The following is a 17,447-nucleotide window of genomic DNA, read 5'->3' on the forward strand; positions in this document are numbered from 1 at the left end:
GTTGGTTGTCCCCACCTAAAATCCACTCCTTGTCGGGGTCGTCTGTGACCGGGCGATACTGCAGCACAAAGTACATCAAGGGGCAGCCGTTGTCGGGCCAGGAGTGCAGCCGGATCAGCACCGAGGTGGAGTTAGGAGCCAGCAAGCTCGTGGTCGCCGGCATGCCGGGCGCCTGGCCTTGGGTGCGCACGTGCAGCATGACGCTCGCCGGAGAGCTGCCCACCTTGTTGTGGGCATTCAGATGAATCTGGTAGGTGCTGCCGCAGACCAGGCCCTTCAGCTCGTGGCTGGAGGCGTGCCGGGAGAGCTGCATCTCCTCGGTGTTGCCCGTGGCGCGCCGGTAGAAGAGGGTGTAGCCCGTGATGGGGGCGTTGCCTGTGAAGCCGCACTTCCAGTGCATCAGAATGCTGCTCGAGGTGGCGCTGGTCACGTAGAGCACGGGAGCAGAGGGCGGCACCTGGACGAGCAACATGTGCGTCAGGCGGTCCGTGCCGATGCCGTTGTCCACCTGGCAGCTGTAGTTGCCGCTGTCGGCCAGCTGCAGGCTGGAGATGATCAGGTCGCCGGTGTCCAGCAGCTGCGAGTTGTGCAGGCCGCCCTGGCGTAGCGCCACATCGCCCTTGAACCACTCCCGCTTGGGCTTGCCCACAGCTGTGCAGGGCAGCGTCACTGTGGAGCGCCAGGGACGCACTATGGAGCCACCGAAGGAGATGATCCTGGCCGGCACGCGATTCGTGGTAATCTGGGAGGCAACGCGCGAGCTCTTGCCCTCGCCCACGCGCGTGGAGGCTGTCACCCAGAACTGGTACTCCATGTGGGGATGCAGATTCTTGGCCTCGTAGTAGGCCTGCTGCGAGGGCAGGCTACGCTTCTCGTTGTTCAGCTCCTCGCGGCCGTTGACCACGCGTGTGTAGAGGCTGAACTTGGTGATGACGCCGTTGGGCTCGGTCGGGGACTGCCAGGAGATGAAGAGCGACTGCGGCGAGCTGACCACAACTTTGATGTCAGCCGGCGCCTCGGGCACGTCCTCCTCAGTGTGGCAGAAGAGCGGCTTGGACAGGACGCCGTCGCCCATGCGCGTATGCGCCAGCACCTGAATGCTGTAGTTGGTGTACTTGCGCAGCCCGGTCAGCACCGTGGTCAGGGCCGTGGTCTTGCGCGACTCGACCTCGTCCTTGTTGGGCATAACGTCGTCGATGATGGGCTCGAAGATGAGCTTGTAGCCCTGCAGCAGGCCGTTCGTGTGGTAAATTGGCGGCGGCTGCCACGAGACTTGCAGCGACTGAGACGTCAGGGCAGCGCAGCGAACATCCTCCGGCGGACGACTGGGCACTACGCAGAAATATAAGTATTGATACTCATCTTTGAGAAGGTCGCAGTAATGAGAGCTTACCATCCTCCATAGTCTGCGCCCCAATCGGCTCTGACAGTGGGCCAGGACCCACTTGATTGAAGGCCTGCACCACGATATTGTAGCGCGCGAATTTCGACAGTCCACTGAGCAGGAGCTCTCCATTGCCGCCCTCACCGTCGCCCGCAACGGACGTAAAGTTGTAGGCCGAGTTGCCCGAGCTGATCAGCTTGTAGCCCACATTGTAGCCCTGGATATCGCCGTGGCGCAGCTCTGGCAGTGGTGCCGCCCAGCTGACCAGCAGTTCCGTGGACGAGAGAGGGCGAGCAGACAGATTCAGGGGTGGCCCAGCGGGTCGTTGGGGCTCTGTGCGCACAATCAACTCCTGACTGGGCGCACTGCGTCCCGCATTGCCCTCGGCTATCACCCGGAAAGCATACCGAGTCGCCGGTTTCAGATTCTCAATCAATGCATTGAAGCTGGGCGGATCTTTGACCTCCAAATGCTGCCACTGGTCGATGAAGAGAACGGCTAAGATATGAAAATAGAGAAGAGAGAGAGGGAAAGAGAGCTAGTTTGATGGGGAACTATTCACAGTAGAATGCTTACGATCTGCCTCGCGGTACTCCACTATGTACTTGGACACGTCGCCCGTGCTGAGCGCCTTGGGCTGCCATTTGAGGTTCACGGAGCGACTGCTGATCATGGCCGCCTCCAGCACACTGGGCGGCTGCGGCGGCTCCTGCACTTGCAGCTGCACCAGCTGCTGGTCGTTGCCATAGAGATTGCTGGCGCGGCAGAAGTACGGCCCACTGTCCGTGGCGTCCACTGTGCGTATCTGCAGCTCCGCCGAAACACCATCCGGTGTGGCCTCCTGCTTGACCGAGATTCTGCAACGATTGAGATTGCCGAATGAGTAAGAGCATGAGCTATACACCTCTCATTCACACTCACTTGTAATTGGTTGACGGATTCAACGTATTCTTGCCCGAGCGCATCCACACAATATTTATCGGCTTGTCGCCGCTGACGGTGCACTGCAGCAGAGCCGTGTCGCCCTTTTTAACGGTGACCGAGCGCGACGTGGAGGAGAAGTATGGGGAGGCTGCAAAATTCAAAATGCAAAATTTCACATTTCAATTATCTCCACAGCAGCAGCTGCTGCTGCTGCACTTGCAGCCAATATAAATGCACCCGAATCACAATTGCCGTTGCAATTAGGAAAATTGCCGACTTTCGTTCTATCTAGCACATCCCCCTGATACTCACAGTTGACTTTCAGCTGTATGACCTTGCCAATGCCCGTGCCGATGCCATTGTTCGCCTGGCACAAATAGAATCCCTCGCGATCCTCCTTCACATGCTGCAGCAGCATCGAGCCATTGCCCAAGAGCTTGGTAAATGGGCGCTCCCGCACCTCTTCATACTCGCCCGATTTGCTGCCTGTTGATGGGAATCGTAAATTTAAAATGGACACGATTTATTCTCCTTTTCTTTCTATATGTATATGGTATACTGAAGTGAGACTATAAACTATGAATAAGATGAATACGAGAATTTTGCAAGGGAAGAATATAGTCATACATTTGTAATGCTCTAATCTAATTTATATATTAAATAAAAAGATGTGGGTCGATCGAATTGACATATCTGACCTGTTGCCTTCTTCCACACGATACTGGGCGTGGGCACGCCCTGCGCCTGGCAGTGCAGCATTATGTGACGATTGCGCTCCACATTCGCGTCGGCTGGCTCGACAATCCAACGGGGCGGCACTACAGAGCGTATACGTAATATTAGAAATGTGTGACTGGCAATTCGATAAAGGCTCAAATCAAAAGTCCTCTAAGACATACAGAATAGGTATTAATTTGAGAGTTATAGAGACAGACAAAGAGAGAGAGAGAGATAGATAGAGAGAGGCAGAGGAAAAGTGAAGATATCTGGCAAAGTATAAACGGCAAAATAAGGCTCTGTGACTATTCAAATTGGTTGAGAGTAATAGAAAGGTTTGTAGCGTATAGAAAAAGATTCAACTAATGTACAGTTGGGCTGTTCATATCTTACTTATAATTGTAATTGTAACAAAAGGTTTTATGCAACTCAATCAAAATGGAAATAATTTAAGTAGTCGATGCTTTAAGCCGGATGCTTTATTTTACATAAGATCCGTGAGGTAAACTCTTTAATGAGGTTGGTTGTTGTGCAAGGATTTTTTAGTCATATTTTAATTATTTTTATTATTGCTGTTTCTGTTTTGTATTCTTTTTTCTTTGTTTTTTTCTCTTTGTATTTTAAATTTATATTTGTTTGTGGGCCCACGCTCTGCGGCTCGCTGTTTCGCAGTTTATTGTACAAGTTACAAAAAACAAAAAATGAAAATAAATAAATAATAATAATAAAATGAAAAACTTCCCCTTGTGGTGGGGTAAATAAATGTCAAAGGCATGCCAGGATCGTATTGGGAAATATTGCCATTAAAATGAAACTGCAACAGAAAGGACATAAATGTTTTATATGCACGATTATATGAGTTTTATTGTTAAGCACGCAGATGGAAATGAAAAACTTGATTGCGCAACACAAAAACCAAACGGGCCTTCAATAATTAGTTTTTAAAAGCATGTGCCACGCCCACGCACTCGCATGGCCGCGAAGTGCATTTCGATGATTTATAAGGCCAATAAATGTTTTTTTTTCACAATTGCATTTACTAGCCAGCCCTTTGCTCGTCAAGCAGTTATTAATACAAAAGAAATAAAGTAATGTGTGTTCATAAAGGAAATTAAGAGCATTTTTAAAAAGCAGTTTGTAGTCTGGTTTGGGTTGGCTCTCTTGTGACATAAAGCGGGTTCGGCTGGGTCTACGACAGCGCGTTGGCTAATAGCGACTAGTTGGAAAAAATCTTTGCACACAACAGCAGCCTGGGTAATTGGGCATATAAACTAAATCAAATCAATGTACACACGTGTTCTCGATACAGTTTTCGACTCGGTTTCGCCAAGTAAATCAGATTTGTAAAGAATTTGGATGCATATTTTGCATTAGTTTAAGCTTGGCGCAGCACGACTGAAAACAATATCGAGAGCCAACTGCGTTTAAGAACAGAGCAGAGAGCAAGCAAATCATAAATAAAAGAAACTAAAACTCATTCTACTAAGCACTATGCACTATGCACTATGCACTATGCACTATGCACTATGCGCATGCAAATGGCAGTGGCAATGGCAATGGCAATGGCAGCTGGCAGCTGGTATTGCAAAAAATAATTGAGCTAAATTATGTACAGTTGCATGCAGAAAACAAAAAACAAATGCAATTGAAGGGAGCGTGCAAAGTATTGTGCTGCTGCCACAACATGCCACATTGCTATGGTACATACATTGTCAACTACATTAGCAAATACTGCGAAGCTTTAAATTTATATATTGTTTATAATTTGGTTTCACTGTACTTTTTATTCTGCAAAAAAAATATGCTTATGCATTTAGAGAGCAGAATAAAAAGCTCACACACCCACATATGTATACACGCAGAAGCAGGATAGAGAAAATGGCCATACACACTCGCACACACACACTCACACACACACACATACGCAGAGTGTCAGCAGTTAAACAGAGTCCAAAGCCAAATTGAAGCATAAGCGGGGCGTCTTCAGTGGATTTATAGCTGATTCAGCTTTATCAGTTAGTTTATATTCTTGTTAATTAAGCACAGCACATTTATAGCTAAGGCTTGGCCATTCAATAATTCTGGTTTCGTATTAGTTAGCGTTTTTATTTTTATTCGGTTTTTGGTGGGGGAGCGGGCAAACAGCAGCCGTTGTGCGCTAAGTTTTGAAGCTGCAAGTCCAAAAAAAATGGCAGTAACAAAAACAAATCAAAAGAATGGGTACCAAAATTCGTATGCATCGTACTCTATACACAGCGAGAGAGTTGGCAACAAAAAGGATTAAGCGAATAAGCAAATTAATGTTAAGCCAGCTAATGTTTTCATATTGTTGTTTTTGTATGAGCATTTGAATAAATTATAATTCGAGTAAAATGTTCGAGACGTGCGCTCTTCCAAGGAAGCAAGAGTGAAAGGATTCACTCTTTAATACAATCTCATACTAAATGCTTACAATTACTTAGAGTTCGATAACTACCATCATTTCAGTATAACATCTTCTTTCAAAGAGCGCATTTCAACCACGGCAAGCCGTCGTTTCTCTAGTGGTATAAAAAGCGTTGTAAATGAAATATCGCAACTCATTTGTCAATTGATGTAGTGGTTTATTATAGGTGAGAATACTTAAATATATATATATATATGTTTAAAACAAATTTTGCGGTTCTGTTTACGAAGCGAATAAGAAGCAGTGCAGTTTATGAGGTTACCTGGTGAGACTGTTGTTAAAAAACCCACAGCGTGCCAAAGCGTCTTAAGGGTATGAGGATTTGTATAAATAATTTTGTGGATGTTTTAAGCTGGGCAATCTCTGGCATTAGGATTTATTTGGGATTTTGATTTGTCTTGTTTATTATTAGATTATATGATCTTTTTGTTCGTTTTGTTGTTATTTTGGTAGAGTGAAACCGTCAAAAACAAAGCACCAAGAGTTTGGCAACGTTCAGTTACGATTGAGCTTGTGGGGCGTAGGACAAGCATCAAAAAGTTGATTTCTTAGAAATTAAACGAATCAAATCAAAAACTCAAAACCATTAAGAAGCGCTTTTCTTGAATACATCAGCGAGAAAGCAAAAATGATTATTTAGGGGCAGTTGTGAAAGTTTAAGGTGATTAATTAGATCCTGTTAGGTGTTGAATGCGACAAAAGTGTTGGAGTATTGGTGTGTTGGTGTATTGGAGTAGTGTTGTTGATTGTGTTATGGGTTTGTAACCTATTACGCTACCTTTGACCTGCAACAGAGCGGTATATTTGATCTCAGCTGCCGGGTTCTTGGCCACGCACGTGTATTCGCCGGAGTGCGAGGCCGACAGCGAGGGAATGCTCAGCAGCGAGCTATACTGATCGAGCATGGTGATATTCGCACCCAGCAGCTCGGGCAGCGGCTCGCCGTCTTTAAGCCAGATCAGCTTCAAGGGCGCATCGCCGCGCGAAACGCCACAGACAGTGCGCGTGCGCATGCCCTCGGCCAGGCCATCCTGAAAGGCGAACGGTTCTATGATCGGCGGTACTGCAAGAAGGAAAGAGCAACCAGAAATGTTAACAAATCTCACTGCCAGACCTAAGAGTCTGCAACCGTCGGAATCCAATCCTTCAATTGATGTTGATCCCGCGCTGAGCTGCTGTTTGCTGTTGCTGTTGCTATTTGCTGTTGCTGTGGATGTTTCCTAATTTAAATTTCATACATACATTCATATGTACAGCTAAACCTTCGCAGATTTGTTAAAGGATTGTTAAACTCTACGAAATAGTATATTACTTGGTTGTACAAACATTCCAGAACTTGAAGTGAAAGTGATTTATAAAGATATACGATATGTTTCATAACAATATATGGAATAGCTAATGCCGTTTCTTGAACACAATTTACAATTATATGAATGTATATATATTATAGACAATATATATATATATGTTTATGTATAAGGATGTTGCAGGACAAGTGAAATTTCGATTGTCGATCATTAGTGATGTTGTTGATTACATTAAACAAAGTGCATACGAAAAACGCAACTACTATTAACTAAGGATAATATTCGTAAAATACTTGATATATAGTGTTTTTTATAGAGGAGTGAATGATGTTCACAGCTCAGTTGTTTACCGTTCACCAGGAGCGCCTGCGAGTTCTCCACCTCCGCCGCCGAGTTGCGCACCACGCACGAGTAGTTGCCCGTGTGGTCGCTGCCCAGGTGGTCAATGACCAGAATGCTATTATACTGATCCACCTGCTTGACGGACATGTGCTGCGTGGGGTCGATGGGGCGGCCGTCCTTGCGCCAGTTGATGGTCAATGGCAGATCGCCCTTCACCACGGAGCAGGTGAGCGAGGCGCGATCGCCCATGTTCAGCTGCAGTATCGACGTTTGGAACGGACTGAGACGCGGCGGCACTGCAAGTGGTTGGGTCAAGGCAAACATGAGTGATAGAAGCGGGAGGAGCGCCCCGCTGAGCCAGCAATCAATGTAATTACGAAAACTTTAACTGCGGCCCGCTGATTGCGGCAGCGACGGACCAAATCTCGGAAAAAGGTTACAAATTATCAACATTTAATTAACGTTGCGCTTCATTAGCCCGCGCATTCATTAATTAAAATAAAAATAAAACTGAAAAAGAAAAAAAATAAAAAAAGGGTCGCTGGCCACGCCGCCATCAGCAAATGCGCTGACTCGCACTCCTCCGCACTTTGGTTTGCTTCTTCTTCTTCATTTTTTAAATTTACAAACTTTTAAGCTGGGATTATTGCGCATATTTAATAAGGGTATAAGCAGATGCGGCATACGCGCCAAAATTAAAAGCGAAATCAAAACTTAAAGCACCGTACAATCTACTTAATTTGCTGTTAATAATTAAAATGTAATTTGCACTCGACGTCATCGGAGCTTTCATTTGTCTGTTCCCTTGTCATCCAATCCGCACTGTGAGCTGAGGCTGCGGCTGTAGCTCTTGCTGTAGCTGTAGCTGTGGAGGAGACTGGCCAACTGGCCGACAGTTGGCAGTTCACAAAGATATACTAACCTATGACCGTCACCTCGCCGCTGCGCCGGGCGCTGTGACCCTGTTTGTTGCGGGCCCAGCACGTGTAGACCCCGGAGTCGGTGTGCTTCTGCACTGGGCTGATGGTCAGCGAGCCGTCCGGCTGCACGCGCTGCCGTATATCGTCGGGCAGCTCGCGTCCGCCGCGCTCCCAGTGTATCTCCTCGATGGGATAGCCGGCGACGGGGCATTTCAGATTCAATGTCTCGCCCGAGACAGCTGTCACCTTGGGGATGAGGCGTATGTAGGGCAGACCTGCGGGGCGAGCGGTTGAGAAACGTGAGTGCTTAACAGATTTGTGTACACGTTGCTCATTTAATAATGCAGCAAACAGCAAATATTACAGCGAGCAAACAAGCAAAGCAAAAGGAAAGGCAGGAAGCAGCGCAAATGTAATATGCATATCCTGGCAGCCGTCACTCCGACTCTGAGGCTGACTCTCTAAGCAGAGCCGCCGAAACGCTTTTCGCTTTTCGCTCTGTGCCTGCAGAATGCGGAAGGAAACAATGCAGCAAATGCCGCCAAGCAACAACAACAACACGTTGTTGGTGCGCTGCTACGGCTGCTGCTTACGCTGGTGCTTGTGGATTCTGCGGAGTATGCATAATTTTCTAGCATGTCATACGTGAGCAGTTTGGTGTTGCTGTCTGCACCCGCGCCAGAGATTTTTGTAATCACCGCCATTACCAAGTCGCGTAATCAGCGACACTGCGAGAATTCATGCAGGATGAGGCGCTGCTTTGAGATACTTGCATTATGCGAAGTAAAGCAGAAGTTCTGACTAGAGTCAGCTTGGCATAGGAAAGTCGATGAGAAAGGATGACTTTCGAATGATCTGAATCATAATGTGAGCATATCATAAATACATAAATTATGTATATGCAAATTTAAGAGAATTGTAAAATGAATTAATGAAGATTTATTTGATTAACCTCATACACTTTGAATATGTCTGATGACTAATGACTAAATATATATACGTGATACTATATATGCAACAATTTGATGATTATCAAATAGTGCTTGTCTTATCATATAGACTCGCAGGTTGTTTTAACATCGACAAGTCGGGAATGCCTTTTGCTTCATGTTTAACTTTAAGCGAAAGCGTTGGGCGCAGTTCTTATTTATTTTTCCTCTGCTGTCATTTTGCTTGCGCTTCCCTCCGCTTGGCAACGCCATTTTGTTTGCGCGGCGACACAAAAATATTTGATTTCTTGCAAAAACAAGGTAGACGAGGCCCTCAGCGAGACGAGGCCCTCTGCTTGTGTGCACAAGGGGGAATGCGCCTTGAACAACACTTTAGAGCTGCAAAGCAAACTGCAGCCAGATACTGCATACATACGTAGATAGGCGAGAAAGGCGCACAGAGTGAAGTGTTGGAAACAAAGCAAAAGCGATGTAAAAGAGAAAAAAAGGGAAAGAAAATGGTGCACAAAAGTAGGCAACATAAAATCACCGAAAAGAGAAGACCAAAAATACAAACAAAAACTGAGAGAACTGAAAAACGTTTAAGTGCATGTGTAAATTAGCTGTTTACACACACACATACACATATATATAGAGAGAGAGAGAGAGAGGGAGACATACATATGCAGAGACAGTTGTGTGTGATTTGCGAATGTAGCACATACCATAAATATTCAAGCGAGCTGCATGCTCCACTCGACCCGCACGATTTTCGGCTATGCAGGAGTATTCACCGCCATCCTCGACCATGACATGGCTTATGTTAACATGACTAATTACATCTCCATGCACGGTGATGTATTGTCCGATCATAAATCTGCGAAAAGAAGACAGAGAAATACCATGAGAACAGATGCATTAGTACGAAAAACATTTGAATGGCCCACACGCAGAATGCGCGCAGTGCGCAATGCGATATGCATTTTATATTCGTATACTCGTGTATTCGTTTTCTATTTTGCTGCATATTTAAGCGGCAGGCCAGGGGCATTAACGAGCAGCTACATGCATATTAGTGAGCCATGTACGAGCCCTTGTACATGCTCACACACACACACACATATTTGCACAAGCTCAACGAGCCGCATCTCGTATGCAGGCTGACCCAAATCCTTTGCTTTGGCTCTGGGCTTCATTTGTTTTCGACACAACACGGCGTATACGTAACATTGCATTATTTAGATGTAATGAAGTCTGCCTCCATGTTGCTCTGCCGCTCTGTCGTTCTGTCGCTCTGACAAGCTGTCAGGCTTAGCACAGTTTCTGCTCTGCTTTCAATGTCATGTGCCACGCCCACAAGCCACAGCCAAATAGGCATCACAGTCGAGCTCCACTTAATGCGCCCATTACGTTGTCATGGCAAATAATGAAGAACAAAAAACAAAAACAAAAAAGGATTTTTATGAGCGCTCAAGCTGGCTTAAGTCTATTTGTTTGCAAGCCGTCTTATTGGCGAATACATTAATTACAGCTAACAATGTTCCGCATTCGCCATATGGCACACACACAGACACACACTAACACACACACAGACACAAGCGGCTTTGTGGGCTCTCGCTAGGAAGCGAAGCATCGCATCCAGTGGCTCATTAGTTTGCGGGCGACGCGCTATCAACATTTCAATTGGCATTAGAGATGGAGCAGGCAAAGTAATTACAATTTTAATTAACTTTTGCAGCTGTCCGGGCCAAGCCCTGCGCGGGCTGCACAGCGATCGTAAATGCACTTGGTTCTCGGACGCTGATTTCCCCAGAAAGTGACAAAGTCAACGGAAAAACTTAGCGGCTGGCGGTTGCCACTCTATAAAGTGGCCGTGCCCCACGAGCGTCGCGCGACGCTTGTTAAAAACAACAACTGTAGTTAAATGAAAATGAAGCTGCTCAAAACTCAGGCGTACAAGCACCCACACACAGACCCACTCATATCCCTAAATGTTCAGCCATGGACATGGCTGCTAGCTGCAACAATTGAGCGCATTGAAACAATGCCGGGACAAAATTGCAACAAAGTTGCAAGTTGCACACATCCGCAGATGGCAGAACGAAAGTGGCCCCGCATCATCCAGCCATGGAGTGGCAGCTTAAACGCCATTACGAAACTTTAAGCGGAAGCGAGTGTGTGAGATGTCTGGTTGAGTTTATAAGTCGGCAGCGGGTGTGGGAAGGGGCATCAGGCAGGGGCCGGGACGGGATTGGCTGTGGCATAAAGCGCTTTGGTTGCAACAAAATAAACCTAATAGTTGGCGCAGCTTTTGTGTGCTGTTTTAGTTGATTGTTGTGTAAATCCGCGTGTGTCGGTGTTTGGCTATGTGTGTGTGTGTGTGAGTGTGTGTGTCTCCTGTGCAAGCTTTTAGGTGGCTTAATTTCGACAAAAATAAAAGTAGTTGTTGCAACAACTTAAGATTCAGTGCGAAGTGAAAAAGTTTGTCTGCAAACTTACAAAATTATGAATTTCAATTTGTCTGAACCGAGATTCCACGTGGCGCACTGCAGCTCGTTGACGGTTAAATGGATTATATGAGAGCGCTTATAACTTTTACAGATAACGAATTTCTTAAGAGGACACCTATTATGCCCCTAATGTAATTCAATGCTTTATGAAATTTATATAAAGTCGATTAGGGCAAATTAAGTTAAAAACTTTTGAGCTTTGACAAAAGGCTAAGCATGTCGGGTTTAAAAAAGATATAAGTCACGAAAAAATATATATTTAAATTATTGGTGAGAATCAAAATTAAATGTATGGTAAGTTATCATTTTAATTTTAATATAATTTTAAATTTAATATGGTTATTAATAAACAGCATTTCAGTGTTTCTGTGTTTACTTAAAATGTGTTTACTTAATATTCACATAAATTTATACACAGTGGGCAGTTTTCAATTAACTCCTCTGTTATTTTAGTGAAGGGAGTTCCTAAAATATTTTCAAATAATCTGATGAATATATACGTAGAGCACGTATTCCAAATGCAAAGAACTTACGTAAATATTTATTCATGTAAAATCTACGATTACTTCCTAAGGGAATTGCAAAAGCTTGCAAAGGGAAAAAAGTATATAATCATAATTATATAAAACAATTATAATTATATAAAAAGAAATAAATCATTGAAAACAAAAGAATATAAATCTATCTAGAATAATAGTATGTACAGCAGGAAAAACAATAAATGAAGAAAAAAATTACTTTAATAACTAAAACCTAACTATCCGTCCTTCTCTCTGGACAAAGGCCACTTTACCGATATTAAGGCTATTAATTTCACAACTTTTGACAACTATTTTACGACGATAATCGATATATCGCATATTATACATTTTAGACCTATTATACAGATAGACCTAAAGGTAAGGAGTATATGATTAGTAAATGCAATTATAATCACACCGTAAACGAGTATTAAGCAGTCGGTGATTCTCAATGGCGCTTGCCTGCAATGTATTTAAGAGCTGAAGCTTGAGCTTTAATTGAAATTTCTGCAATGACCCTGGCAATAGGCAAATGCGTTGCTTATTTGTATAAACTTATACACAACTTTCTATTTGGGGCGCACTTAACGCTGAATAATTCAAGCCAAAATTACACATACACATGCACGCTTCAGACAGCCTGCAGCTGTAGACGAGCGCAGCACAGCATGCGCACACACATGCCGAGCGAGTAAGCGGCGACGCCTTCAATGCTGCCACATGCTACATGCCTCAGACAAACTTCTCCAAATGGCGTAAAATGAGCGTTTGAGTGTTGCGTTACCTCGTGCGCGCAATCATTTAATTTCCGCCCCAAGGCGTCAGCTCCAGCTCCAGCGTCAGCCTCAGCTCGCCTCCTGCTCGCAGAGCCCCCGCATTGCCAGCTGCCTGCCTGGCTGGCTGTCTCTCTGCCTGTCTGTCTGTCTGTCTTTCTGTCTTCTTGCCAAACTCGCTGTCTGTCAGCCTGTTTGCTCGACTGTCTGGCTGGCTGTCTGCGTGTGTATTAAATAAATACAGTTACCGAGTTGATATACCTTTAAACCAAATAATGTAAACCACTTAAAACTCGGCAATTACAGCAAGCGACAAGCGACAAGCAACGAAATGTCTGCAGTTGGAAATTGGGTTGCCCCAGCGCCTTCAATACGGGCATCTGGGGGAGTATAATGCCTAATGGCATTATTTGTCAAAATTGTGTTGCTTAAATAACTTTTAAATTGAAGCCAAGGGCGACGAAGGCACCCAGAGTGTCGGCAACTTCTGGGCAAACTTTTGCACTGCCCACTCGAAAATACTTGTAATCAATTTGTGCCCTGTGGTCGGCCAAACTCCTCAAAAAGTGCTGGACATATTCAAATGAAGCTCAGCGAGAAAGAGCTCAGCCCTTGAATAAAACATATTCATGGCAAAGTCTCAAGCTCCTTACATGAATAATGTTTTTGATTATTTTGAAGTTCAGCCAGCGCATGATATGCAGCTGAAGAGTGACAGATGTGGCTGATGAGAGCAATTCCCTCAATAACCGTCAGGTCAGACTGCTGGCAATTTGTTTTTTTTTTAAATGAAATAAATAAAAAGAATTTCTTCAGCGAGAATTGAATAGATGAAATGCTATCACAGATGGGATATAGGAATATTCAATATATGCAGTATATAATCAAATTAAGAGAAAAAACAAGACGGGCTTCTGTTCATATATATACATACATATTTATGTAACACTTTTGTAACTTTCAACGTGCTCTTTGGCCAGCAGATGGCATTAGTTTTAATTAAAAACAGCAGCTGCAACGGAGTGCAGTTGGGAGCTGAAGCGCAGCCATGATTTTTTTATTGGACAGCAAACAGACGAACTAAATGACAGCCAAAGTCAATGTTAATAAAACGAACTGGGGCCATTTTTAATCAACAACAGAAGTCAACAACGGACCAACTTTGACTTGCAAATCATTACAGACGTAACTCAAACAATTAGTGGCAGCTGGCAACAAACTGAAAATGAAGTGCGGCCGGAGAGTGCAGAGTGGAGAATGCCGTAGTAAAAATCAGATGAAATGCCAGTGACAATGTCAAAGCAGCGCCATCAAAGCCAGCCCAGGAGGGTGGATGGGAATGGGAGTGGGAGCTGCAGTAGAGGCAGCCAATCAATCGATGTGCTGTTGCATTTTATTTGTTTGTGGCAAATAGAGGCAACTACTTGGAGCGCTTGACCGTTGAATGCAAATGTCAATGTCATTAAAGAGCCACTGGGAATTTAATAAGCAGTTGCCATTTGCCAGTTGCCATTGCCAGTTGGCAATTGGCAATTTCTATTGGATGTTGGCTCTGGGCCAGACTAAAAATGTAATTAAATGCGTAAGGCAAACAACACACTTGCCGAGCCTTAATTAACAAATAGAAAGCCAAAGCCAGAACCTTGGCCAGACACAGGAGTGGGCCGTGCAAAGTCTTTAGACCGTTGCCAGTGGCTGCGCCCCTCCAAAGAGTGAATGAACGTTGAAGCCGGCGCCGAGCCGCGCACTCACTAGGCACGACTAATGGCAGTCGGCGTTGACTTCGGCGTCGGCGTCGGCGTCGGCAACCGACAGAGCTACTTTCTATACGTGCGATGTTTTAAAAGCCAAATGCTAAAAAAAATGCAAAAAGAGAAAAATATATACAACGAGCGCAATAAATGCAGCTTCCGCCGCATTTTTCTGTTTCTGTTCATTTTTCCTCTATTTTTTCAGTTGCGGTGCCACCCGCAGAGTTGGCAATAGTCGAGCTCCACCCACCGGCAGCGCACTAGGCAGAGCCCGTTTTCAACAAGTTCAATTACCTTCCGTTTGATGGCAGAGGAAATCCGTCCAGTGTCCATGAAATTTGCGGGGATGGATTGCCGGCTGCGGAGCATTTGAGACTAACAGCGGGTCCCGGCTGCAGCGTCTGCTCGATGAAGCTGTAGAGTAGCACGGGCGGCGCATCTGCAAGGCCAGTGTGGTTGCGGATATTCATATAAATATTTTAGCTGCAATTACTCGGCGGCTGTTGCCAATTCTTGGCCTCGCTACTTACCGCCCAGCTGCAGCTCGGCAGTGGCCTGAAACGTATCGCCCTCGGGCCGTCGCACTACACACTGATACATGCCGCGATTCTCACGGCTGACGCGCGGCACCACCAGCGTGTCCTCGATGCGGCCGGACGAGGGCAGCTGCCGCCCGTCCTTGTACCACAGGATGTTCTGCATGCCCACGGGGCTGCCGTTGCTGGTCACCAGGCAGCGAAACTCGGCCGTGCCTCCCATATGCACGCTCAATACATTCGGCGAGATCTCCACTTGTATGGGCGTGGCCACCGTCAGCCGCAACTCGGCGCTGGCCTCGCCGCCCACGTTGCTGGCCGTACACTTGTAGACGCCCGAGTCCTCGCCAGTGACCGCCTCGATGGCCAGAATGGGCCCCAGCAGTCGCACCCGCGGCCCGCTCAGCACAGGCAGCGGGCCAGCTCCGTTTTGAGTGTACCAGCTGGGGGAGAGAAAAGCAATAGAGTATGAATGTGGTTAAAAATATATATTGTAGATTTTATATAATTCAAGCCTGACTCTGTCCTTAGGTAGATTCACTTGAGTCCGAAGGAATTATTCGGATTACAAGAAATGTGATCGTAAATTTTAGCGCCAGCTTAATCCGACTATTTAAATTATTAAAGTAAGCTTCACCCACACACACACACACAAGAATGCTTCTATGTCTGTGTCTGAATGTTTTATCTACTCTTCCTTTGTTTAATGTTGCATTAATCCCAATGGCTGGCTCATTTGCCAATGTGTCTGTCGCTGTCTACCCGCCTGTCTCCCGACTTTATTAATTATGAAATGGCTAGAGTTATATTTTTCTGCTTCTTTTTTTATGCAGTTTTATTTGCTGCTCAGCAATCTATCCATCTATCTGACAGTGGTTTGGTTGCCCTCATAGATTCTTTTGTTTCGCGTTTACAGTCTGGCATTGTATCTCGGAAATTTACAGCCGCTGCCCCCGCTGCCTCTACTGGCGGCTCCCGTTTGCCGGTTGCCGTTGCGAGTTGCCGGCTGCCGGCTGCCGTGCAGCGAAAGTTTTTTATTACTTGCCTGCTTATCAAAGCGTAATTATGTGTGCACATGTGTCCTGCACCTACTCTAGCAGCTAAACGGCTACACACACAAACACATGTCCTATGTACACATTTCATTCTCTACAATTTCACACACACACACGCGCGGTACGCACATCTACATCAGAGCAGCGTCTAGTGCTCGAGTTCAGGTCCAACTTTAAGGCAGACGGCGCTCAACTTCATATTTTAATTAGCGTTCCATGGCAAGCTGGCAACTCTCTCGACACATTTAACACAATCACTGGCCATGTTGCAGCGGCCACAGTTTTATTTATATGCTTGGAAGCCCTAAACGCTCGCACACACAACACCCTTCTGTGTGGGTGTGAATGTATATGCGTTCCAATTAACTCACACAAAGGCAGCGCTGTCAACGTCAAAAGTTTCACCTGTAATGTGTCTAGCTGGCTGACAGTGCCATCGATTTTACGCCCCACCCGATTTTACGCCCCCGCCTGCCTACTACCTACCTGTATTCAGGCGAAGGGCAACCCTGTGCCACGCACAGCAGCACCGCGCCCTCGTCCTGCGAAACCTGCACATGAGATGTGTGCTCCACAACGCTCGGTGAGATGATGCCGCGATGCGCTGTATGAGATGTAGAGATTGACATTGGTTAGTCTTGCTGTTAGCGCTGTGCACCTGTGCACCTGTGCAGCGATGCACCTGTGCACAGTGTGTGCGACTGTCTCTTTGAGTATTAGGCAGTCGCTGTGATTGGGTCACTCACAATTAATGCGCAATCGCGTGGGCGAGCTGACAACAACCTGACGGGTTAGCCGATGCATGCTGCGACAGCGGAAGGATTGCGACTCATCGCTCTCCTGCAGATTGTGAATGAGCAGCTCACCAGTTGGCAGCAAATGGAATTTGCCATCTGTGAAAAAAAGGAAAATAAGCGATTATTCAAAGATAACATGAAAGCTGAGTCGGACGCTGCCGACTACGTAATACTCATTCAAGGTCACAAGCAATTGAATATTTTTTGATGAAGAAAAATGGTGCGAGATTCCTCTACCACTATCTCTACCCTACTCTACTCTATATCGAATGGTAAATCAGCAGAGGAGATAATCAGTAGTTTCTTTAGTTAGTAGATCTTATTTAAACCCTGTATATATCTAGTAGGAATATTAATATACAATTATTTATATCTTAGTACTTAATCAGGCTTGACTGATGGCTATTCAAAAATCAAATTCCCAGCAGATATGAATATCACAAAACAGAAAAGCAAACAAGCTACAATAATGAAGGCAAAATAAGAAAGATAAGAAAATGTGGTCATGATTGAACGAATTTATAATTTATAATTA

At 45.4% G+C, this 17,447-nt stretch overlaps 1 protein-coding gene across 9 annotated transcripts in view; it reads right to left on the reverse strand.

Moving 5' to 3' along the window:
- Window positions 1-17,447, reverse strand: part of Dscam2 (Down syndrome cell adhesion molecule 2) — a 30,533-nt gene that overhangs the window by 6,474 nt on the left and 6,612 nt on the right. For 5 of the 9 annotated variants that reach the window (XM_089466462.1, XM_018008013.2, XM_018008008.2 and 2 more), the window contains exons 4-16: window positions 16,862-17,008; window positions 16,602-16,719; window positions 15,055-15,503; window positions 14,819-14,963; window positions 9,695-9,846; window positions 8,043-8,315; window positions 7,129-7,416; window positions 3,007-3,126; window positions 2,621-2,794; window positions 2,306-2,456; window positions 1,961-2,241; window positions 1,394-1,882; window positions 16-1,332 (exon numbers count right to left, since the gene is read on the reverse strand). In XM_089466462.1, the coding sequence (XP_089322588.1) occupies window positions 16-1,332; window positions 1,394-1,882; window positions 1,961-2,241; window positions 2,306-2,456; window positions 2,621-2,794; window positions 3,007-3,126; window positions 7,129-7,416; window positions 8,043-8,315; window positions 9,695-9,846; window positions 14,819-14,963; window positions 15,055-15,503; window positions 16,602-16,719; window positions 16,862-17,008 (4,104 nt within the window). Of the gene's footprint in view, window positions 1-15; window positions 1,333-1,393; window positions 1,883-1,960; window positions 2,242-2,305; window positions 2,457-2,620; window positions 2,795-3,006; window positions 3,127-6,249; window positions 6,535-7,128; window positions 7,417-8,042; window positions 8,316-9,694; window positions 9,847-14,818; window positions 14,964-15,054; window positions 15,504-16,601; window positions 16,720-16,861; window positions 17,009-17,447 lie in introns of all 9 variants that reach the window. The other 4 variants (XM_089466464.1, XM_018008009.2, XM_018008016.2 and 1 more) reach the window with 1 other exon arrangement.

This window comes from Drosophila arizonae, chromosome 4 (genome assembly GCF_054131065.1).
Source record: "Drosophila arizonae isolate 15081-1271.41 chromosome 4, UAZ_ARI_1.0, whole genome shotgun sequence".
NCBI classification, from domain to species: Eukaryota; Metazoa; Arthropoda; class Insecta; order Diptera; family Drosophilidae; genus Drosophila; species Drosophila arizonae.